The following is a 25,529-nucleotide window of genomic DNA, read 5'->3' as shown; positions in this document are numbered from 1 at the left end:
GAGTCGCGGGTAACGGCTAGTTACCAAAAAATGAGTATGATTATGAGGATATTTATATCAGTGAGTGGTGAAATAGGCAATCAAAATGATGGAAGTATCAAGTGCCCTCGATCCTAGTTCTAAGTCCGGTAGACAAGACGCATGGCCTCACTACACCGCGAGCCACTCCAGGGATATCACTACACTTGCTCGACTCTGACCCGAAGTTAATATTTAAACTAGTTTGAAGAAAAATTGCTAGTTGTAAAAATAGTGTCAAACCTCGTTGTTCATAAAGACTTGCTAAGCTCACGATAACTTACAGGGTTGCACTGAGACTTTCGGGAATCTCATATATAAATATGTGAAAATTACAGGGTTTGTTAATTAATGCAAACGGATTTAAAAAAAAAAACTCATCAGTCACGTTCAGATTAGTCTTTGCTATCAAACAAAAACGTACTTCGCGTTTAAGACAAAATAAATTTTACTTAACTTAAAATGAGTCAGAAATGTCAATTTTATTATGGAACCTTTTCAAAGGAAAAGTCATTACTATTTTCCTTGTTAACGTGTACTGTGAAATGGTTCCATAGTGGCTTATGAATTAAAGACCTTGACCGTACCTGCGAGCAACTTATAAAGGTCATTGTTTCATGTTCTGAGTTTTATTTTGATTTTCAAAAATAAATAACATAAGTACCTTAGACGACCGGATGGCCAAAATGAATGTTTGTTCTCGGGTCTTGGATGTTTAATATGTAGTAAGTATGTATTTATCTAGATAAGTATGTTTATCCGTTGCCTAGTATCCATAGTACAATCTTTGCTTAGTTTGGGACTAGGTCAATTGGTGTCAAGTGTCCCATGATAAGTAAATATTATGTTTATATTTATTTATTTATACATATATATAAAGAAAAAAAACAACCAGAATAACAAAAGCTAAAAAGAATGAAAAAGACAGTAATTATAAACATACTGGCACTTGAGGTATCCCATCTTAAGCCTCTAGGTTTGGAACGCATCTGCAATCCCCTGGTGTTGCAGTTGTCTATGGGCGGTGGTGATCTCTTACCATCAGGAGACCCACTTGCTCGTTTGCCATCCAGTCGAATAAAAAAAATATGTTTATCAATCTTTATTTAAAAAACACAACATGTGTATTAAATTTTTGTAAATGTAGTCGTGAAAATAAATCCGCCGCAGAAACGTATGCATTTACCTTAATAAAATTTAAATCTAACTTTGAGTTACAAAAACCTAATAAGAACTTTTCGCAACTTTCCCTTTAAAAATCATCCTCCTAATTCTCCCCTAAAACCACTAATTAAATAACAGCCGCAAACAAGTTCCCATAAGCCTAACGAGGGACTGAAATAAAGATGCGCTATTTTACTACTAATAAGAAAAGTTAGGGCCGCCGTCCACCGTCCCGCGGGAGTATGTATTATGCAGGTCTCGTGCGGGTGGGCTGCGGCCTTTAGAAGCCTTGTATTTTTAAGTTGGGTAAGAACGAGTCTGTGATAGGTGTAGGGTTGATTACATCTACTATGTTATGCTAATATATTATAGAACCTAAGTCAAAAATGGTACAAATAGTGACGACGGCTGACCGATAAGAAGAAGGGTTGTTTTAAAGACATTAATTACTTAAAAGTGGGAACTACGGCCCAAGCACTTTCATTCTGAGAGGAGGCCTGTGCCCAGCAGTGGGACGTATATAGGATGGGATGATGATGAATTACTTAAAAGAGTTATTTGCAGTCTACTTACATTACAGTATAAACTGTTGGATTTTATCAAAAGCTTACTTACGTAGCTGCAATCTTAGACATTGAACATATTTTTAAACAATGTTTTCTTATAACATAGTAAAATCATATAAGTTTCAGGTTAAAACCAATCACGCCCGTGAAGGGTCCGCCGCCTTACTTCCGGTCAGCGAGCTTCCGCTAATATTATGCGTCAAGCCGAAATTACTATTTTCCAAATTTATTGTTAACACGGAACTACTAAAATACTGTAAAGGCATCTAACTGATCTTAACCAGGTCGTCGCTCCATCTTGTTGGAGGCCCACCGACAGCTCGTCTCCCGGTCCGCGGACGCCATTCGAGAACCTTCTGACCCCATCGGCCATCAGTCCTGCGAGCAAAGTGCCCCGCCCTGTGCCACTTCAGTTTCGCAATTCTTCGGGCTATGTCGGTAACCTTAGTTCTACTGCGGATATCATCATTTTTGATTCTATCCCGCAGAGAAACCCCGAGCATAGACCTCTCCATAGCCCTCTGAGTGACTTCCTCAAATGACCTGGTTAAGATCGCGGGATCTCTTTGGATGCGGAAAGCACAAAACCAGTCTGAGTGGAGAGCCTTGGGGAAGGCCTTTGTCCAGCAGTGGACGTCTTTCAACTGACATGATGATGATGATGATCTTGCTGAATTAAAATATTAGTAGTGTAAGTAACAGATGAGACAAGGTTTTAACCCTCTTCTGCGTCGACACTCTTAGTTTATTATTTTTTTGTTATCTGCCTTAACATTCGTTATCTGTATTGTAATATTTTGTACTTATGAAACTTTGACATTTGATAGGCGCTATCATCGTTCATCTACCATTACTTCTCATATTTCGTTTTCTAGAATTGTTTTACCTTACAACGGCAAAACCTACTAGACACTAGCAAGATTGACCTCCAATGGACCTCCATATTTAAAAAAAAAAACAACTTTGACATTTGCCTTTGCCGGACGTATATTTTAGGTTTAAATTTTTTATGAAGTGAAATTAATGAACTATCCTGATAGTTCACTTCCTGAAGTGAATTGTTGGTGTATAGTTTAAATTAGGGTATCGTGCCTTATTTATTTTTGTGTTGTAAATTTGTAATTACATAATAATATTATTTTATGAAAAACGAAATATTCTTTGCACATCAATATTTTCTAGAATTTTTCTTTTATTTGTGCTGACTGTGTAACATTCCTTCTTGATAAATTTAATAAATTAATAGCATCGTGAATTACGTGCGATGATGGTACAGTCAGCATCAAAAGTAGCTGGCTACTTTTGTACTCGTACTTAGCGTCACACAAGATTGACAAATGTGTTAATGTGACAGAGTAAAAAAGTATCCAGCTACTTTTGATGCTGACCGTACTAGGTTTGATGTACTTTTTACCCGACGACCCGAAGGAGAGTTATGTTTTTGATGACGTTTATCTAGTAACTTTATTTTTAAGAGTCGCAGAGACCATATATATAGCCCTAAAACGTTTCCAATGAATTCTTGAGAAAAAGTGTCATGACAGACAGGTTTCAAGTAGAGAGACGGATAACTGATCCTACGGGTGTCCAAAAGGTTTCCGCAGGCAAAATGGCGAAAACGGAACCCTTATAGTTTCGCCATGTCCTTCTGTCCGTCCGCGGCTTTGCTCAGGGACTATCAATGCTAGAAAGCCGTAATTTTGCACGAATATATATGTAAACTATGCCGACAAAATGGTACAATAAAAAATTCAAAAACAATTTTTAGAGTACCTCCCATAGACGTAAAGTGAGGGTGTTTTTTTTCTCATCCAACCTTGTAGTGTGGGGTATCGTTGGATTAGGGGGTTGCTAAAACAATTTTTCGATTCAGTGATATGTTTGCAAAATATGTAACTTTAAAGTGCAAATTTTCATTAAAATCGAGCGAAAATCTAAACCGGTTGGTGAACAAATTCTAAATATTCAGGATGGTAGTAAGTAATAATAATATATCAAACTTACAAGGAAAACTATAACGGTTAAGTTTTCTTGAGAATTATTATTAGTTTAAGAGTAAATAGTAGCCTAAGGTACTATTTACTCTTAAACTACTAATAAAATTACCTAAACTTGGAATATTCCGTACAAAATACGAAATTCTTAGAAAAATATTACTTTATTTTTTCGTAATGGCTACGAAACCCTATTTCGGGCGTGTCCGACACGCTCTTGGCCGGTTTTTCCCTTTGAGGAACGAAACCTAAAAGGCTCCTCTGTATAAGTTCGTAGCTGAATGTGTTGTGCTTACAACTGAAGCGTTCACTCGCAAGGGTCGCGAACAAATAAGTTTAAATGGAACAATATTGGCGTTTCCGCTTCACGGGATACTCCCGTAAACTGTTTCAATATTTACTGTACAGTTTCATTTCCACATTCATAAAAGTTACAAACTTGTTAGCAAAGCGTGTGTATTTTGTCTAATAAAACAAACAAACTGGTTGTCATTTAATTTGAAAGAGGGAAAGAAAGAAAATGTTTAAGTATTCTTGGAAAACATGGAGAAAGTTATATGTAATATAAAATATGCATGTAAATGGTGCTAAAGCTAAATCAGCAATCTGCCGGTCTTGCGAACGGCAACAACTTGTAAACGTGAAGTATCACTTCGATTATGAAGACAAAGTTTTTTTTCAGCCTGCCATAGAAAGCTATTATTCGTACCTACTTGTCATCAACTCATCGACGTCTTAGCGTATTCTTATGTCAATTTTGCGAAAGTGAAACGCTAACATCGTTTCGGTTCAAATACCTTAATATTTGAGTCAGATTACATAAGGTTTGTTTCAAAAAAGTTTTATGTTGATTTGTTGAATGTTTTTAAGGTTTACCTACTGTAGAACCTGACTATGAAGCTTGAGGTTCCGGGTTCGATTCTCGGCCGGGCCGAAGTATTTTTATGAATAATACGAGTTATTTGTATGAATAATACGAATGTTTTTTCTCGGGTCTTGCTTAGTTTGGGACTAGGTCAATTGGTGTCAAGTGTCCCATGATATTTTTTTTTAAACCAGCGTCGGCTGTAATGCCGGCAATATTCTGAGTTGAGACCATTTTCGGACATTTATTTTTCTTCAGTTTTTGTTTTAATTTTTGTTGTTTCAATATTAAATTGTTTCTTACTTGCTTTAAAAAAAAATCTAGAAAAACTATCTTCATAATTAAGTTACAATTGCCGACATTCAATTGAACAAAGAATAAATCACATAGGTAATACTTACCTACCAACTTTTGTAAACGTAGCCGCATTTAAACCACACTGCTACATAATTACCATCAACACAATCCACAAACAAATCTCGGGATCGCTAAGTGCTAACAACTCAATCGTTCATTCATTCACTCATCGCTTCTACATCGTAAATTGAATGAACGATTTCAGGGGAGTGTCGCTCGGTTATGATTATGAAGCATTCGAGAAAGTGCGTATGGTGTACGCTACAGTGGTTCTGATAATTAAAATTAAAGATAGTTACGAAATTTAATTTTCTGAAGCCCATTCGAAAAACACTTATCTTTATTATTCTTTTCTTATAATATAAAAATATTATTTAAGTTAGCTAGTAGATTTATTATTTAGTAGTATTTAGCTCTTAGGTATATGATTGTATTTTCTATAAGTTTATATTCTTAAATAAATTTTCCACTTTTATTCCGAAAAAACACTTATCTAAGGTTTGTATTGTAAGGTGTCTTATTTCATGACTGGTCAAATAATGGAGTGTATTTTGAGAAAAAAAAGATTTTTGTATAGTTGACCAAGAACCATTTTACCATTTTAAGAAAGTTCCTGTATCAAAACAGAAAATAAGGTTGATTGACACATTGACTTTAAAGTTTCTCTAATGTTGTAAGCTATATTTTCACTAGACGTATTTAAATATATTCTTACCAGTTGATGTTATTGTACTTAGTAAAGAATTATTTTGTAGCCTTTACACTTTCTGAATTTTAAACTCACTCTATGTTAGTCTCTAACTCTCCATCCATTTAAAGGCTAACTGGTGCCATTAAAGGAATAAGTTCATCTCGGTACAGGTAGCTCAACGGTTGTCAATTTTATTTATTTCTTTATTTTTCTACAATAACGATTTACATACATATATTACGTATGTATTTGTATATATGTTTGAAAACAATTGGGTTTCATTATGCAACTCGCATAGTATTTTTCAGCCTAATAATTCCAACTCAAAAAAGATTGACACGTGTCAAAGGAAAATGTCATAACAAATTTTCAACAGAAATGTTTTTATAAAATAATAGAAAATAATAGGGATATTTACATCAAAAATATTCGTATACAACGCGGAAAAATATGTTATGAGTGGTTCTATGTCCCAGACAGCCGGCCCGTCCGCAAGTGCTCACCAACTACAACCGCCTAGCGTCGTCTCTTTGAATTTGGTGCAGTGTCCTTTATGCCCCAAGCCTAAGTATTTCAAAGGAGAGGTTGGCCTTAAAATCCACACAACAAGGGTCCATAAGTCAGCCGATACCGGACCTGCTCCAGACGCACTCGATCAAGCGTCACCCTTTTGGGAGACAATCAGTAATTTAAAAAATAACTTCCCTCTGGTTAAGAGAATTCCTCGTGGTGCGCGCACCTCTGTGGCTAATTCACTGTCTCAATTTATTACTTCTGTAATTGACAATAATAACAAGGAAAGTTGGGAACGTTTATTTACTTTCTCCTATCGGACCCTGCATGCTGACAAGAAATCAAGATCTGTTTCACTCACTCAAAAAATCAAAAATAATTGTTTTTCTAATGGTTTACCACCCACGCCACAACAATCTGATATTGTTCCCGGTCACCATAACGTGGCCCGAAAGGTGGAGAGTAAAGTTAGTGATGGCGATATCAAAGGTGCCGCACAGCTTCTCTTCTCCAATGATGCCATCGCCCCAGATTCATCGGAAACCCTTCTTGCTCTTCAGTCTAAGCATCCACCTGCAGTCCTCTCAGTTCAGCTACCGGATTCCCCTTCCTTCAGACCGCACCCTAGAATCAAACGTTGACGAAGTGCTGGCTACAATTTTATCCTTTCGAAATGGTTCCGCCGGCGGTTTAGATGGTCTGACACCACAGCACTTTAAAGACCTTACATATGGTGCGGTTGGAGACACCGGCAGACACTTTTACAAGACATAGTACGATTGGTAAATTTAATGTTATCTGGAAGAGTGTGCCCTGAAATCACTGACATACTCTACGGGCCAACTTGTGTGCTCTAGTGAAGAAAGATGGAGGAATTAGACCATAGCTGTAGGGAACACTATCCGCCGCATCGTATCTAAGATCTGTTGCAGACACGCTCTACCTGATCTGACGGATTTGTTCAGCCGATTCAGCTCGGGTTCGGTAGTAAAGGCGGCTGCGAAGCGGCTGTTCACGCGGCACGCACTTTTTTGGAGCTCGGCGGTGGTCAGGTGCTGTTAAAGGTCGATGTTAAGAACGCCTTTAATGCAGTTGACAGGGCCGCTTTTTTAACCCAAGTTAAAGAAAAAATTCCCGGAATCTACGGCTACATGTGGCAATCTTACGCTTCTACTTCTAAATTAATTTTCAGGAAACACCTCCTCCATTCAGCTGCTGGATGTCAGCAGGGCGACCTCTCGGACCCGCAATTTTTAGTCTGGCAATACAACCTATAATTTCAAAACTTATTTCAAAATTTAACATGTGGTATTTAGATGACGGGACCCTCGGAGGTGAGGCGGAACAAGTTTTAATAGATCTCAGAACCTTATTCAAAATTTCAAAAAATCGGCCTTGAGCTGAATTTTTTCCAAGTGTGAGCTTTTTGTTGCCAATGGTACAGAAACTTAAAAAAATGAGATTATTTCAAAATTTAACACCGTCGCCCCAAACATAAAAATTCTTACCAGCGAGTCCCTCCACCTCCTAGGGAGCCCAGTCTTACCTGAAGCAATACCTATTTTTCTGATGTACATTTCCAAAAGTATCTGATACCTGCAGCGGCCTTAGCCTGATAAATCCACATGGCCTTGTTATAATAATAATATAAAATAATAATTCATTTAATTCGAGTAACTTAGTGACTCATACATAATTGTTTTAGTAAGAACTTATTAGCTAAGTGTTAGTTAAATCTGTACTTACATTGATTACAAGCAATAAAAGAATTGAATTAAATCGAAATGAATTGAGTTATAACACAATAATTAATGAATTAATTTCTTTACTTAATACTTAATTTCTACGCCCTACCATGCCGTGTCACTGGAACAACCACAGAATGTAGTTTGTTCCAGTGGCTCGGTATTGGTCCATCTATTTTTGTGTTTAATACCTTCAGAATGCCGTTGCTCGCATGATTAAGCCTCTGTATAAGCGACGCAGCTCTCTCCGGATGATCGCAAAAAAATCATCGGTATGAGACTCCGCAAACATACCAGAGGCACTACAAAATCGCGGAAACCCCAACAACATTCTAAAAGCATTATTGTACTGTATACGTAGGGCGTTGTAAGACCGCTGCGTGTACGCGTCCACAGGCTGCACGTGTAAAACGACTGGCAATAGGACTTGAATAAGGTAATTTTAACTTCCTTATTACACTTGGCAAACCTGCGGGCCAACATATTCCCCTGACCGCCAACGCCCTACGTTCTCTCTCCATATCTAAATTATCACTTAGGTCATCGGTGACCCAGTGACCGAGATACTTAAAAGTGTTTGTTGTCCTTAAAGTAACACCGCATAAAGTAAGGGGGGGCACAATCTGTGTTTGTTTCTTGCCAGCTTTAAATACAAGTAATTCACTTTTTTGGCGTTATATTTCAGTCCATGGGCCACCGCATACCGTTCACACACATCCAATAACTTTTGAAGCGCACTAATAGAAGGACTCAGCAACACCATATCGTCTGCATAACTGATGTTGTTGATTGTTTTGCCATCGATAGAGCATCCGATTTTAGTGGCACTGAGCTCTCTAATCAGCTTGTTTACATACAAATTAAACAATCTGGGTGAGGTCAAACCACCCTGCCTGACACCACACTCCAACCTATACTCATCCGACTGCACACCTGCCCATCTGACCGTGTTGACTTGGTTACTGTACCAGAACTTAAAAACTCTATCAACTCCGCCGGCAACCCGGTGTCGCACACCATCATGTTCCATAGGATATCATATGCAACGAGGTCAAATGCTTTAGATAAGTCGAGGAAGCAGGCGTATACTGGCGTGTTTCTTGTGGTGTAATATTGAACAGTGCTTTTCAAACATAAAATTGCTGACTCTGTAGAAAGCCCGGCTTGAAACCCGAACTGTGCGTCATCAAGAATGATGTGCCTCTCTAGATGTTTATCGAGCAAGCTGTCCAACACTTTAGCAACTACGGTTGCGAGCGAAATCGGTCTATAATTTTGAATATCGGACACAATCCCGGTCTTATTCTTAATAATAGGTACGACAATAGTTTTCATTAAATTAAGAGGCAGATAGGAGTGACTAACACACAAATTAAATAGAATTGCCAAAACTCGTGGTAGATGTCCCCCAGCGTGTAGCAAGTGCTCAATGCTGAGCCCGTCATGCCCCGGCGACTTGCCGCGCTTCATATGAGTAATAACATCAGCAACGTCACGAGCATCGAATCGCACGGTGAGCGCGACGGACCCAGCACTGGACACGCGCTCCGATCGACCCAACGGCGAAAGTACCTGAAAATGCTTCTTGAAAAGGTTGGCAATTTCAGAGGGGGCACTTTTTCCCTCTACGCTAACAGGGAGAGTCGGCTTTGGATTGAGACAGTTTGTTTGTTTCCAAAATTGGGCAAAATTTTTCGCGGAGTGGTGGGATGCAATAATGTCCATTTTTAATTGTTGCTGATTGTTTTGACACCACTTTAGTCGTGATTTAAAAATCTTGCGGGTTTCGATCATACGCGTGAAAAATGGACCTTCAGATGGTTTACCGTTCAGTATCCACTCCTGAAACCCAAGCCTTGCCTCCCCGTGAGCATCTTTTACATGTTTGTTCCAACCTGTTATATAACGTTTTCTATGTTTTTTTACACTATAACTACACATTGAAGCTTCCCTTAAAGTTTGTATAATTTGATCATACAACATGTCTATTGCAATCCTATGACTCAAATCTCTACATATATTATCACAGCAATCTTTACACACTGTCGGAACCTCTATACTTTTCAACTTAAGATCACAAAAATCTTTATAATTACTTATTTGATAAGTGTCTCTTTCGCCCCAAGCAATTGTGTTAATACTGTAGTCACTACCTAACCCCAACTTCGGTTTAATACACTCTAAGTTACATTTAATAATAAGTGGCAGATGATCTGACCAAAATATGTCATGCAAAACACTAATCTCCGCTACACTTTGCCAAGCCGACTCAGTTACCAAACAGTGATCTAACCAACGCCTGCAGTCCTGATGAGCATCACTGACAAAAGTATAAGTGTCCGAAGAAGCGCCCAACATTTCCATATCCGCACACCTCCAACATTGCTCAGTGCAAAGTCTAGGAGCTCACCGCAAAAAAGTTCACCAGGATGGGCATTAAAATCGCCCAAAATGAAAACTGACTCCACCTCCGCAGTGTCTATTATCGCAGACATTTCACTTAAGCACTCTGTGAATTCAACCAGATTGTCGGCCGAGTTAACTGGCATATAAACCGAGAAAAACAAAACAGAACGGTCCGAGATGTCCACTTTAATCGCCGCCAGGCGATCACTTGTACAAGGCACTACAGACACTGAATGGAACAAACTCTTTTTCCAAAGTAGAGCAACTCCTCCGAAAGGTCGCCCTCGCAAAATGCCCTTCGACGTGTCGACTGCAGATTTCCCGGTGAAACCAAATTCTACATCTATTGTTCCCAGCAATGGAATGTCGTGCGGTAGAAGCCACGTCTCCTGCAGAGCTATGACGTCAGAAGTTGTACATAATTTTCTTATGCACTCAGTTGATCTTGTAAGAGATTTACAGTTAAAGCTCGCAAATGTACAAGTTATGTCTGAGGTACTCATTTTTATGTATTATATTGACTATCTCTGCCGTTTTTTCCAAAATTATAAAACGTCTAAAAGAAATACCATCAGGCCATAGGGTGCTGTCCATAAAAACTGACAATTTGTGCCTGGGTACTAACACCTTAAAAGCATTATAGCCCTTATCCCTTTTCATGCTCATTAGTTCCAATGTGACCGTTACATTCGTTTTTTTCAGTATGTATTGCCTAATGTTGTCAATTGTAGTGAATTTATCTACATTATTGATAAATAGCGGTACTTTGATGTCTGCGGCCTTAAATTTATCCTCAGTATGAGTAACTGCATTTCCCTTTTTGCCTATAAAGCGGTTTTTCGATCTGCGCTTTTGAACCTCGACCCATTCCTCGTTTGGCGCTTCAGTCTTCCACGTGCCACCCTCAGCAAGAATATCAGCTAGCGTTTTTCCTGTTGAATCTCCGAACATAGCCAACCGCCGCTCCGGTTCGTTGACCTGCATGTTTGTATCTACATTCAAAAACGGTCGCTCGACATGTGACAATACTTTATCAGAATTTGGTGAGAGAGCATTATCTATCTCTTGGATGAGCGACGGAGACGGATTTCGTATCGATGCACCGTCGGATATATTTTTAGGCTTGGGGGTAGTCGGCTGCGGCGAGCGCGATTGCACCACGTTTTCGGGTACCTCGCGCTCAGCTGTTTCTAAGGTTAACGGCCGGGAGAACTTAGGGTTGTGCTGAACTAAACCCATTGGTCCACTGTCATAAGACTCAAATTGGTATGCGCCTCTCCTAAGATTTATGTTACAGTTGTAATTATTAACTAGGGACGCTTTCTTTAAGTTTTCCAAATCATTTTTTACCACTGTTATTTGCTCAGAATCAACATAATTTTCCTTGATTGTTTTCACGTCCTGCTGTAATATTAGGAGATCTTTTAGAAGTCGAGTGACATCAACATGGTCAAACGTTACCGGAGGTAGCTTTTCGAGGTCCTTAGCCACAAACACCGGGCGCTCATCCGCTTTGGTCTGTTTAAAAACACTTATAATGTCATTAAGATTTTTAAAATTATTAGTTATAACGCGTTATTGTCTTTTTGTTCCAAATTCATGTATTTTCTTCGCTGCTGCCCTTTTTGGCAACATGAATCAAAATTGAAACCTTTTGGATGAACTATTCGTAAAACCTTTCGGAAATTCTAAATTGTCTTTTGATGAACGGAGCTGGACTCAAGCACCCTCCCGATCGTTTTGGTGGCCTAGGAGTAAGAAGCATTTCTAGTGTTGCTCTACCGGCCTTTCTGTCCTCTGGCTACAGTACACGTGACCTTTTTGGAAAAATCATTAACCCGTCACTTGGTGATGTTGAGGTCACGCACTTAGCCGAGGCCAGGGCGGCATGGTCCAATACTTCTCCCAATGGAGATATTCCTTGCCCTCTCTCTCATAAAATACAAAGAGCCTGGGACGAGCCGATTTGCAGCAGCAAACAAAAACAGCTTTTAGAGACTTCACCGAACAGTACAGACCGCGCTCGTCTTTTGGCAGTGGGCGAACCTGAGTCAGGGTACTGGCTGCAAGCACTTCCCTCGATGAACATTGGGACAGTTTTAGATCACACAACCCTTTGTCTAGCCAGTTGTCTTAGACTCGGCCTTAAAACGAACGAGTCGCACCAATGCAATGTGGTGTCAGGGTCGATCAGTATGACCATCATGGCCTTTCTTGCCAGCGCAGTGCTGGCCGCTTCTCCCGCCATGCCAGTATCAATGACATCATCCGTCGGGGCTCGTTACAGTCAACGTTCCGGCCATACTTGAACCAACGGGTATGTCTCGTGACGACGGCAAGCGACCTGACGGAATGACCCTCATTCCGTGGAGTCGTGGCAGACCGCTAGTATGGGATGCCACGTGCGTCGACACGTTGGCACCCTCTCATATCCATGCAACATCTGGCCAGGCGGGTGCAGCGGCGGCCTCCGCTGAGAGCAACAAACGGCGTAAATACGCAGCCCTTGGTGAGGCTTGTATATTTACGCCTTTGGTGTAGAAACTTTGGTGCCTTGGGGGCCAGAGGCAAAACAGCTCTTCCGCCAGATATCTTCTAGGCTGGTAGATACCTCAAGGGATCGGCGGGCTGGTGCTTACCTTGCACAACGCATCAGCCTAGCTATCCAGAGAGGTAATGCTGCCAGCCTCCTAGGAACGGCCCCCAAAGCAGCAGCCTTGAAGACATTTTCTATTTAGTATAAGTTTTGTAAATAGTAAGTAGATTAGATAGTAGTTTTATTTTTTAAAATTTTGTATATGTGTTATAAATAAATAATAAAGTTTATTAACGTCGTAAAAAAAAAAAAAAATTGGGAGAAGTAATATTTCATGTTTCCAAAACTCACTTTAGACAGCCTCAAAAGATTAAAACTACACTCAAAGTAGGTATTAAAACGTCCGAATAATTATATTATTAATAAGTAATAAAAAAATTGGGAGAAGTTACAAATCGACCTTCTACGAAATTTTGAATTTACAATTAAGTATATGAAAGATAATTTTAGTTATTTACTTTTGAAATGCTTGTTTTTATACTTTAGGTCTGGGGTGTACTTGATATGAAACATTTTAAGATTTTGAAGTGTGCTATTTTTGACATGCTCGTGATCCAGCTTTGTAAGAGTGCAACTTTGAAAAAAAATGGCCAAGTGCGGGTGGACTCGCACACCAAGTATTCCGTACTTGGAATACGTACTACGGAATACTTTCCGTACTTTATAGTACTCCTAAGCAAAATGTATGCAGTATAGGGTCACTATATTACCTAGTGTTACTTACAACTCTTTCGTTAGAAGTTGAAAAAAAAAACAAAAAAAATAATTACGACATTTTGGGAAAGTATATTAATTGAGATCCATGACTCTCCTTGAGTAGTTGGTACTCTCAGTAGTTCTTGAGTAGTTGGTACTGTGTCAAAAATGAAGTTGTGTTAAATACTTGTGATGTATACATATCATTTAATAATATTGTAAATCTGTTTAAAAAAAAATATATGCCTCGTTGAGTTTCTTGCCGGATTCTTCTCAGCAGGGGTTTTTCCGAACCGGTGGTATATTTTTTTTTGACATTCATAAGTGCTTGTTATAGCCTAAATTGAATAAAGATATTTTGACTTTGACTTTTGACTCATGGGCAGGACAGTGGTGATCATTTCCCATCAGATGACCCGCTTGCTCGTTTTCTTCTCTCTCAATGTATAAAAAAATATCGATATGCACCTGCTTATACAGTAAAATATGACTAACTAGCTAAGCTATTGCCTGCGATTTCGCCTGGAATGATTCCGTCCCTTTGTCGCAATCCCGTGGCAACTGTGCAATTTCAATCACCAAGAATTAAACAATCTTCTTACTACATTTCATCCGAATTAGTTGAGATGTTATTGAATGATTGAGTACAAACAAAATTAAATGTTCTTAGTTTTAATTTTAGTAGAATAGCTACAAACCACGCGCGGTTACAACAAAACCGATGAAAAATTACACCCCGGAAAACACACAAGGAAATGTCATTTATTCTGTATCAGACACCGACGACGTCTCATTTCACCCTTTAGCGGTACAAAACGTCAGTTTGGTCACAGGTCATTGCTCTTCACGTCCTGTTTACCGCATTATTCATACTTCAGCGGAGTTATGCTTTGTTCATGAAACTGGCTTAAAATACTGTCGCAAATAGATATCGCGAGAGGGATTTTGGAATTGAGATTTTTGTACTAGCTTAGAGTAGACATACTACGTCGTAGGTACAACTTAAACCAACTCACTCATTGATGCTTATTGTGAGAAAATTTTACGGTGGATTAAACATAGGACGTCCACTGTTGGCCATAGGCCTCATAGACCTCCAGTTGTTTCGGCTAGAAGCGGCCTGAATTCACCATGAAACTGCAGCTAACCAGACCATCCGTCCATTTCGTTGGTAGACGTCCTACGCTGTGCTTGCAATCCGTTCTCCGTGCTATAAGTCCATTACCACTTATCTCCTCATGTCTGCTTCGATCTCGCAGAGAAACTCCAAGCATAACTCTCTCCATAGCTCTCTGAGCAATTCTGAGCCTATTTATAGTGAAAGCTCGATACGTATACAAAATCATAAACGTATTCAAGTACATAACGCGTGCTTAATGTACTCGTATTTATGTATATAAGCGCAGTAGGTACTTTGCGTAAATCTGAAACATAAGGAAAAACCTTTTGTTCCACGCCTTCCTCAAAAAGGTTAAGAAGTTAAGCCGATGATAATAGATCAATGACCTCGCATGAAAGACGTAATCCTCGAAACAAAGGAAGCATACGGTCAGAAGGATCAATGCATATTTAATAGAAGTGTATTTTTCGAATTTGTTTACTGTCTGATCGGAAAGACTAATAGTCCGTCAACGCCAAGCCTGCATGAAAATTATTTAGCAAGCCTCGTCTGCAAAAAATGCTTTAACAAAGCTTTAATAGGAGCAAATAATATGAAATATTCCGGACTCCTTAAAGTGAATGACATTACTCGTAGTTCAGTGATTTTAGCGAGACCCATGCAGTGCATTAGGGAAAAATATTCTTTTAGTTGTAAGTATAAATTAACATAATAAACACACATTTGACATTTTTATTTTTTTATTTTTATTGTATAACTGTTTTTAATAAATTATTATTGTATTATATAGATTATAAATAATAATTTTAAAATTTTCTTTGACATTGTTTGGTTTCTTTTGATTATTTGTGGTTTGATTAATTTGTTATTCTATTTAATTTGACATATTTGTTTTATTTAGTCAGGATTTATCTTTAGTCTTTAAATTGTATTAATTTTGCGATTCCACAATTATATCTAACGACATAATAAAGAAAAAATATTGTTTGTACCATTCTATTTATACCTCACTAGCTTTTGCCCGCGACTTCGTCCGCGTGGAATTCGGTTATCGCGCGCTGTTACCTCGAGAACTGTACATTTTTCCGGGACATAAGGTAGCCTATGTCACTCTCCGGCCCATGGTCTATCTCTATGTCAAAAATCACGTCGATCCGTTGCTCCGTTGCGGCGTGAAAGAAGGACAAACATACAAACACACACACCTTCACATTTAAAATATTATTATGGCTTTAAATGAAGATTATTTGTACTATTATATGTACATAATACAATAATGTTATATTGTACACGCGTACTTGCATAATATCAAAGAACTACACTAATTTACCCGCCCCAGCTTCTCCGCCAAACAAAAAATAAATGTTTTAGCGGAGCAGCAAGTTAAATTAGTAATTCTTTATAATGGGAAGTCCAAAGTAATGTCAAATCAATTAATTATTTACTTGAACATCCCTGTCACTTACAAGGTAAAACAGTGCATGTTAATCTGACATGGAATTGAGTGACACCCCCCTAGGCGCATATATTTATGACTCAAATTATGACTGACAGAGTCTAATCAAGTACTAGTTACTTCCGAGTTATAACTGCTTCGAATTTGAAACTGCCGCTGTACAAGTAATATTGTGATATATAACGAAAATATAATAATTTACACTACCTACACAATACAATACCTATTACCAGTGAGCGTTACTTTGGTGCGGGTGACGTCATTATGACGTGAAGTCACATAGGATGTTTTTAAAAAAAAAATACGACACTGCAACGATGCTAATGACTCTTTAATTTAGTGGTGATGTGAATTTAAAATACCATGTGAATAAAATATTATACTGGGTAATCTTATTGTAACAAAAAAATATTCGTTTTTATTTACATAAATAAATTTCACGTGTACACTCAGGGCAATATAACTCGAATCTCCGGCCAGTTACAAATTGGCGTTGTACTGGTCATAATCCTCATAGCCGCACGTGTAGCAAAGTATTGTTGAAGGTCAAAACTCTTCATGGTAAACATTTGGTTTTTAATTGATGGCAAAGATTTTAAAAATATCTAGTTCTTTACGTAAAACTTCTGGCAATTCCAAATCCCAAAACCATCCATTTGACTGCGAGTTCTATCTGACACTGATTTTATTAGTAAACTAAAGAGGTCTGGATAAAAACACTCTGTTTTTAGCTTGACGTCATACCGAAAATACAAACTGAGACATGGATGCACAGAAAAACCAGAAAAAGAGACCAGCGCTGGGAATCGAACCCAGGTCCTCAGCAATCCGTGCTGCGTGCTACCCCTACACCACCGCTGTACAGGAATTTAGACACGAATTTTTCCTATGCATACATATCTCAGTTGCTTATTTCTACTACGCAACCGTAGTGCTGCTGCATAAGTAGCGTAGTAGAAATAAGCAACCTGAGATATGTATGCATAGGAAAATTCGTGTCTAAATTCTGTCCAGCGTGGTGTAGGGTTATAGCACGCAGCACGGATTGCTGAGGACCTGGGTTCGATCCCAGCGCTGGTCTCTTTTTCTGGTTTTTCTGTGCATCCATGTCTCAGTTTGTATTTTCGATATGGTTTCACGGGATACCGTAAAGTAACAAATTTGGAGTTGAAATAAAAAATACAAAAATACTCCAAATAACCAATCATAATTTGACGTCATACGTCTGTCATCGGCACCAAAGTTACGCTCCCTGCCTATTACTTACCTAAACATACTGAAATAGGCAAAGATAGCTTTTAGGCACACTAATACAATAGGCAACTAATGTGAAGTTTGCCGTTCATTTGCCGACGTAGTCTGAAACAAGTTCAACAACCGTTATTGCCGCACTAGGTATACCTATTTATTTTAAGGATAATCAAATCGCCAAACTTCAAAACTGTTTAAGATGACATCAATCCAATGCCGGAGTAAACCTCCACTAAGCTTATTTTGTTATTTGCAAAGTATACTAAGCGCAATAAAAATAATATTGCTCGTAAAGCTCGCCATCAACTGTCGCGAACAGTTAGACGCCATTTTTCTGTTTATTGAAACACGATCTCCAATATATAGAACAAAGGTATACTATAATAATTTTACAACAAAGCATTTCGTCTATATATCCAGCCTATCGACTAATAAATTCAGAAGAGCTAAAAACATGAACTTAACGGGATCCCATGCCCAATGACCTTCGATCTGCTTATTAAAAACTCGGGTAGCCCCTTAACCGGACCATTTTCTAGGTTTTTGATTAGTCACTTATACATTTTTTGTCATTTAGAATATTTTTGACACATACAGTCAAGGGCAAAGATATCGACACGGCCATAGTTGCAAAAATATGTATACACGACTTATGCACTTAACTTGGCCGTGTCGATATCTTTGCCCTTGACTTTACCTAAGTAGATTGGTATTTCACTCCTAATAATATAATAAGTATTTTATGTATGTGAACTCTTTATTGTACAAAAATAAAGAAGCAAACACAGCTGACAAACGTTGAAGAACATGTACAAAGGCCAATAGGATAAGCCTTTAGGAATCTCTATCAGTCAACCGTTTAGTGAATGAGAGGAACATTCACTTAGGGACCGATACAGAGTGAGTTTCATAGGGCATATAGTGGTATATAGGGCAGAAGTACCGGTTTTGGGCTTATACATAAAAAGTTATGGTTTTAAAATAATATTTATGTTTAGTGAGTTTTCAAAAGTTTATACAAAAACGAATAAAGTTTATAATGATTTATTACTATAAATTTATATCAAACGTTTTAATCAATAAATGGCCATAAACGGTACTTCTGCCCTAGATGGTTTGAGTCCCGAAGAATAGGACATAGGATAGTTTTCATCTCGGAAAATTGGAAAGCACTCGGATGTTTAACCTTACTTATCGATAAAATACATCATCAACATCATGTTAGCCGAAAGACGTCCACTGCTGGACATCCCAAGGCTCTCCACTCAGACCGGTCTTCTGCTTTCCGCATCCAGCGCGATCCCGCGATCTTAACCAGTTCGTCGCTCCATCTTGTTGGAGGCCTACTGACAGCTCGTCTCCCGGTCCGCCATACATACATACTTAAAAGAACAATAACTTAAAATACATAAAATACATACTTAAATAATATAATACATTATATGTACATAAAAGCATGGTGTAGGTACGAACAATACAGTAAAAACCGGCCAAGAGGCTGTCGGACACGCCCAAAATAGGGTTCCGTAGCCATTACAAAAAATAAGTACCTATCTTCACGGCACTTACGTCATTTTGTTGAAAAGCGCAGTCTTTCGGCAATAACTCAAAAACGGTATACCCGATCATGTTGAAACCAATTTTCGTTGAAAGTATTTTTTAAGCGTTACCTTTTTATATTTTTTGCATATTTTTTGGACAAACGGTTTACAAAATAGAGGGGGAGGGGGGGACACACAACTTTTGCTACTTCGGGAGCGATTATTTCCAGAAATCTTCACTTAATCAAAAATTTTTTTGAGAAACCTTGATATCTTTTCAAAAGGGCGTGCCACACGTTGATGCGAGTTAAATATATATTTTTCGAATTTCTGTTACGTGTATGGAGTGCCCCCCTATAAATATTTATTTTTGTAATTTAACTACAAAACTAAACAGCGGCTTTTACAAGACATCTGTACTCCAAATTTAATTGATATACATCTTGTATAGTTTTCGAGTAAAATGCCTGTGACATACGGACGTAGTACGGACAGACAGACAGACGTACTTGACGAAACTATAAGGGTTGGCTACGGAACCCTAAAAATAGACAAAGCTTTAAGCACACAATTTTTTCATTTTAATTTTGAGTGCAGTTACAACAGCTAATCGAAAACAAGAGGTGTGTAGAATATAAAATTGCATTCTAGTCACGTTTGCCTATTTAAATTTTAATCAAAATAGTAGTCTGCTGGTACTCGATGCAAAACCATTTAAGGTTTCCAAAGTATGTAGGTACGTAAAGAGCACATTTTCTCCACATAAAATTTCCCAGACATCGCGGCACTTCAACTTTTCAATAACATCCCATACGAGGACGTTTTCAAATATTATTCCAATGATAGAAGTTCGCAGATATTTTTACGGACTGCTGTGGCCCTCACCTAATGTTTTTCTTGGATAGGAATTGCTGAGGTGCTTTTAAAAGTCGATAGACATTATGGAGCTAATTAACCACGTCACAAAATGGTGCAAGTTATTATATTTAAAGTCATGTAATTAACACCTTTTACATTTACTAATATATTTTATACATATATCTGACATTGGAGTTTGACAAGTAAGAAGAAAAAAATATATACCTAAAAAAAATTTAAATGTACAGGTTGTTAATTAAATGACTGAAAAACAGAAAGTAGTTATGCTCGGAATGGAGAGTAGAATCGATTTACACTATATTAAATGATATTGTAACGAATAACTCAAGTCTTAAACCGAGTTTAGCTCGACATGTTCTCGAGTCGCGTGCTCCTGAGAAGAAAGGCTACGAAATAGCCCGAAACATGTCGAGCTAAACTCGGTTTAAGACTTGAGTTATCCGTTACAATATCATTTAATATGAGTGGGTCTCACGGTGTTTCACGATTTACACTATGTTTTAAATCAGGTTGTGTGTGTTTTTATATTCTTTTTTTATCGTGCCTAGTCTTAAACGAATGCAACATGCGCCAGCAACACATGAATATTTTTACTAATTAGCCTTTGCCCAGCAGTGGAACACAAAAAGAGGCTAATAAAAAAAAATAAGGCACTAATATTATAAACACGAAAGTTTGTATGGATGGATGTTTGTTTGGATGTATGTTCGTTACTCTTTCACGCTAAAACTACTGAACGGATTTCCATGAAATTTGGCATACAGGTCCCTAGATTAACATATTTCTTTTTATATCGATATTCCCACGGGATAGGGATACAATCTTGAAATAACAACTGCTGGGCTTAGACTCCTGACATTTGGTATGTACGTAGCTGGACGTCTGGAATAACACATAGGCTACTTTTTATCTCGATATTCCCACGGGATAGGGATAAAATCTTGAAATTTCAACCGCTGGGTTTAGAGGCTTGAAATTTGGACAGTTGTTCTTAACACAACCTAAATGAAGATAACGATATATATTTGGGGTTTTCCAGGGAATTTAGTAAAATCCCGGAATTTCAATTGTAACTACCAGATCGAATAGTTTACGCGTGCGAAGCCGTGGGTAACTCTTAGTTTGAAAATAAACGTTATCAACTCTAACATAAAATTAAAAAATATGTTGGGGTGTCTGACGTTTCAATTATTTAATTAACAACTTGTATATTTGCAAGCGAGCTGTCGGTAGGCCTCCAACAAGATGGAGCGACGACCTGTTAAATCGCGGATCGCGGTGGATGCGAAAAGCACAAGACCGGTCTGAGTGGAGAGCTTTGGGGGAGGCCTATGTCCAGCAGTGGACGTCTTTCGGCTGACATGATGATGATGATGATGATGATGATATTTTGCAATCCATAAAATATTGAAGTAGCTATTAATTATTACACAAAACAATTAAAAAAATGAAAAAGAAAATATAGAGGTATTTTGAGCCTACCAATTCCTTAAAGGGTCGGCAACGCACCTGTGATTCCCCTCGTGTTGCGGGTGTCCATGGGCGACGGTGATCGCTCTCCATCAGGTGACCCGTCTGCTCGTTTTCCCCCTCGTTTTATAAAAAAAATATATATTTAATAAAGCATTATAGTATTGTATTATGTATAAGGTACATGCTGATATTGCTGATGTTATGCAATACAGGTAGAATCAATACAATTTTACCCAGTGGGTGTAGCTAGATACATTTCACTTAATAACCAACAGTTCTTTTTTTTAACGGTTCTTTTTTTATTAAAACCTTTATTAGAGATTCACGTTTGATGACTAGTTAGTATTTGATTTGATAGTAGGTAAGCTAAAATCATTTATTTCAGGTAATATATTTATACATCAATAAGTATAAATTAAAGCCGTGGTGGCCGAGTGGTTTGACCTATGGCCTCTCAAGCAGAGGATCGTGGGTTCAAACACCGGCTCGCACATCTGAGTTTTTCGAAATTCATGTGTGGAATTACATTTGAAATTTACCACGAGCTTTACGGTGAAGGAAAACATCGTGAGAAAACCTGCACAACAAACCTGCGAAGCAATTCAACGGTGTGTGTGAAGTTCCCAATCCGCACTGGGCCCGCGTGGGAACTACTGCCCAAGCCCTCTCATTCTGAGGGGAGGCCTGTGCCCTGCAGTGGGACGTATATAGGCTGACATGATGAAGTATAAATTAAATTAAATTGAAATAAATAAATCAAATTTAAATGAAATACAATAAAATAACATTAAATTAAATGACACGAAATTAAATCAAATTAGAATAATTTCGTTAAAATAAACGCAACACTAAGTAGTGAAAGTAATTAAATAAATTAGAATTCACAGCTATTAATTCGATAACCTTGATTTAGAAGTCAGAATTTTTGAAAATCTTGTTAATATTAATAAAAGTTTCAACACATATTCCATTTTATATGCACAATTGATGCAGGCAGATGAGTAAACTTTAATTTTCACATTAAATCAACGAACCGATTATACCAATTTTACCACATTTTTTTTATGCTTTAATTTACTATAATACGGTTCAAGTGAAAAAGCGTTTCAACGAATAAATAATTTCGATTTCCAATAAGTTATTGTACAGTTTTCGATGTCTAAATCCCTTTCGGCGATCCGAAAATCTTATTTGATCTAAAAATCATCTTTATATTTCATTGAACAAGCTTGTTGCTAATAAAAAAAGTTTTTCGCTTCTCATGCTCGTAAAGTTGGTATTTATGCTATGCCGGATTTAGGCGACATCAAATTATTTTTTATGCTCTAGTGCATAAAGTAAAATCTTCGTCTAAGACCTAGGTAATCAGGTGTCCATCAGCCAAAAAGAAAAAAAAAATAATAATTTATATTTTATGTAAAACTAAAAATCAATCAAATCAATCAAAATAAATCAAGGAAACTAAAAATTTATAATTATATAGCAATGTATGAACAATAAAAGGTACCTAGTAAGTGAACAATTGCTTCCACTGTTGCTATTTCATTTTCTCTCAATCGAAGTGAAAAGCAGAGTGTAATACTCGAGCATTAACCAGATTTTCCTCTCGACGTGTCTATCCACTCTCGCCATACCGGCTAGGGTGGCTATATGAACGTCTCGGGTATAACGGCTCGTTTTATGCTCTCGTTGTACAATACTATTAATTCATTGATAATAAAATGGACCTCCGCAAAGGAACGCCTGGTTCAATAAATTATTTAAAACTATTCAAAATTAAAATACACATCAAGTTGCCAACTCCCCACAGCCCCAGGCTTTGCACTCGTAAATACGCATTTCCGCGGCAATAAGCGGCAAACTTACTCTTTATGGCGGCAATTTTAATACGAGTTGTAAATATTAATTTGTTGGGCAAACTCAACGGATTTTATTAGCTCTGAACTGTAACATGGAAAATGTTTTAGGGCAGTGTTTTCGCGTAATTTAATAAAATTAAGGCGTATTACTTGCGTTTATAATTTGAAGATAAAGTTAAGTTGAGTGGCGAAGTGCTTTAATGTTTCGGAAAGTTGGTAATTAAAGTATAAACACCGCACTAAGGCGGCGTGACCTTGCAGCCGAGGGTGTTCTTGTTATAAAATACTCGTAGCCATTGAAAACTTAATACTGTTAAGAATCGGTAGTCATCCTCATTTTAATTTAAATTAATTAAGTTTAATTTAAAATAATTTATTTTAATTTGTTCACTAAAGGAAAACTAGTTTAAAATCAAATAAACTAAAACTAGAGAATCCTAAAAATGGCCCCTGCGGCATGGTACCAAAGACGCTGGCAGCATTTCCTCACTGGATTGTAAGTCTGATGCGTTGAGCAAGGAAGCTCCCAGCTCTTCGATTTCCTGTGGTATCTCTAAGTCTCTTATTAATAAGTATTTGAAGAAGCTCAGAGCGCCAGGGCCCACGGACCAAGGGTCTCGACGCCGAAAGGTACAAAATTAATTATTTCTCAAAATGGAAAAAAACGTAACCCTTATAGTTTCGCCATGTCTGTCTGTCTGTCTGTCCGTCCGTCCGCGGCTTTGTTAAGGGGCTATCAATGCTAGAAATCTGTTATGTTGCACGAATATTATAAACTATGCCGAGAAAATGGTACAATAAATTTGTAATGGTAAATTTAGAGGACGTATTCTGGAGGTGATTTTTTTTGTCATTATCCAACCTTGTAGTATTGGGTATTGTTGGATAGGTCTTTTAAAACCATTAGGGGGTTGCTAAAACGATTTTTCGATTCAGTGATTTGTTTGCGAAATATTCAACTTTAAAGTGCAAATTTTCATTAAAATCGAGCGTCCGCCCCCTCTAAAATCTAAACCGGTGGGTGGATAAATTGAAAAAAATCAGGATGGTATATCAAACTTTCAAAGAAAACTATAACGGCTAAATTTGCTTGAGAATTATTAGTATTTTATGAGTAAATAGCAGCCTAAGGTATGAAATATACCTAAACCTTGAAGATTCCGTATAAAATAAAAAATCCTTAGAAAAATATGACTTATCTTTTTCGTAATGGCTACGGAACCCTATTTTGGGCGTGTCCGACACGCTCTTGGCCGGTTTTGTATGAAAGGATGGACTCCGGTCCGAGTACTTCTCGGTCAAAAGACGACTTGTAAGTTGTCGCCCGTAAAAACGGCAGGGCTACTACGAAACTCGAAACTCGAAGTTCGTGTCGTGCGGTCCCTTTGACACTTATACTATTTAATACGAGAGCGAGAGGGACGGTACGTCACGAACTTCGAGTTTGTTCGAGTAGTAGCCCTGCGACTCTTTTATCGAAAATAGAAAAAACCATGGCAACAACAGAACTTTATATAATATTTCTAGCGGGCCCATACCTTGAAATCCCCTGAAATGTCACTTTGACAATGACGAAACTTTGTTTAAATTTTTTCCGTGGGATTAAAAATCCGGGTTTAGTGTCTTGCTTTCTATTCATGTATACTCGTATACGTGCACAACTGCACATATTCCTTCAACGGAGTTATCAATCAATATCTGTTACACTGACACAATACCTACTCATCTAGTCTTCGCCTATGATTCGGATCAACCATCTGGTGGATCTAGGCCACGGATCGGACGGGCACATACAATCGGCGCGTTATTAGAAGCGCACAAAGGAAGCTTAAATCAATGGGTGCAACCGTGCAACTCGATCTGCATTGCTGGAGATTTACCTTTCGACAGCGTCCGACATGTTCGGACGACGAAGAATTTTATTCCTCACTGCCCGACATACTTGGATTGTAAAGCTTTATGATACTGATTGGTATAAAAATAGTACCTATAATTTCAAAGGATATAGGTAAATATTTTACATCATGTATTTTTTTTTATTTTTTTTAGTTGTTGTTTCTTATACCTACCACTTCGTTGCTATAACAATCAGTGTTATGAAATTATTCTCATTTTACATAGTCGCCGAAGCCGTGGTGCTCTAGTGGTTTGACCTATCGCCTCTCAAGCAGAGGGTCGTGGGTTCGAACCCCGGCTCGCACCTCTAGTTTTTTCGAAATTCATGTTTTTTTTTTTTATTCGATCTGCGGTTGTCAAACGAGCAAGTGGGTCTCCTGATGGTAAAGCATTCACCACCGCCCATAAACATCTGCAACACTAGGGTATTGCAGACGCGTGCG

At 37.9% G+C, this 25,529-nt stretch overlaps 1 protein-coding gene across 1 annotated transcript; it reads right to left on the bottom strand.

The window, feature by feature from the left end:
* Positions 1–8,792: 8,792 nt before the first annotated feature.
* On the bottom strand, positions 8,793–10,375 carry LOC141439969 (uncharacterized). The gene has a single exon (XM_074104430.1). It carries the CDS (start codon positions 10,275–10,277, stop codon positions 8,793–8,795), a length of 1,485 nt encoding a protein of 494 aa, XP_073960531.1. The 5' UTR covers positions 10,278–10,375.
* Positions 10,376–25,529: the final 15,154 nt, after the last annotated feature.

This window comes from Choristoneura fumiferana, chromosome 21 (assembly GCF_025370935.1).
Source record: "Choristoneura fumiferana chromosome 21, NRCan_CFum_1, whole genome shotgun sequence".
NCBI classification, from domain to species: Eukaryota; Metazoa; Arthropoda; class Insecta; order Lepidoptera; family Tortricidae; genus Choristoneura; species Choristoneura fumiferana.
This window is presented reverse-complemented; position numbering and strand designations above follow the sequence as displayed.

Coding starts and splice junctions, on each gene's coding strand:
- LOC141439969 (XM_074104430.1), bottom strand. CDS start 10,277: ATGGAAATGTTGGGCGCTTCTTCGGACACTTATACTTTTGTCAGTGAT.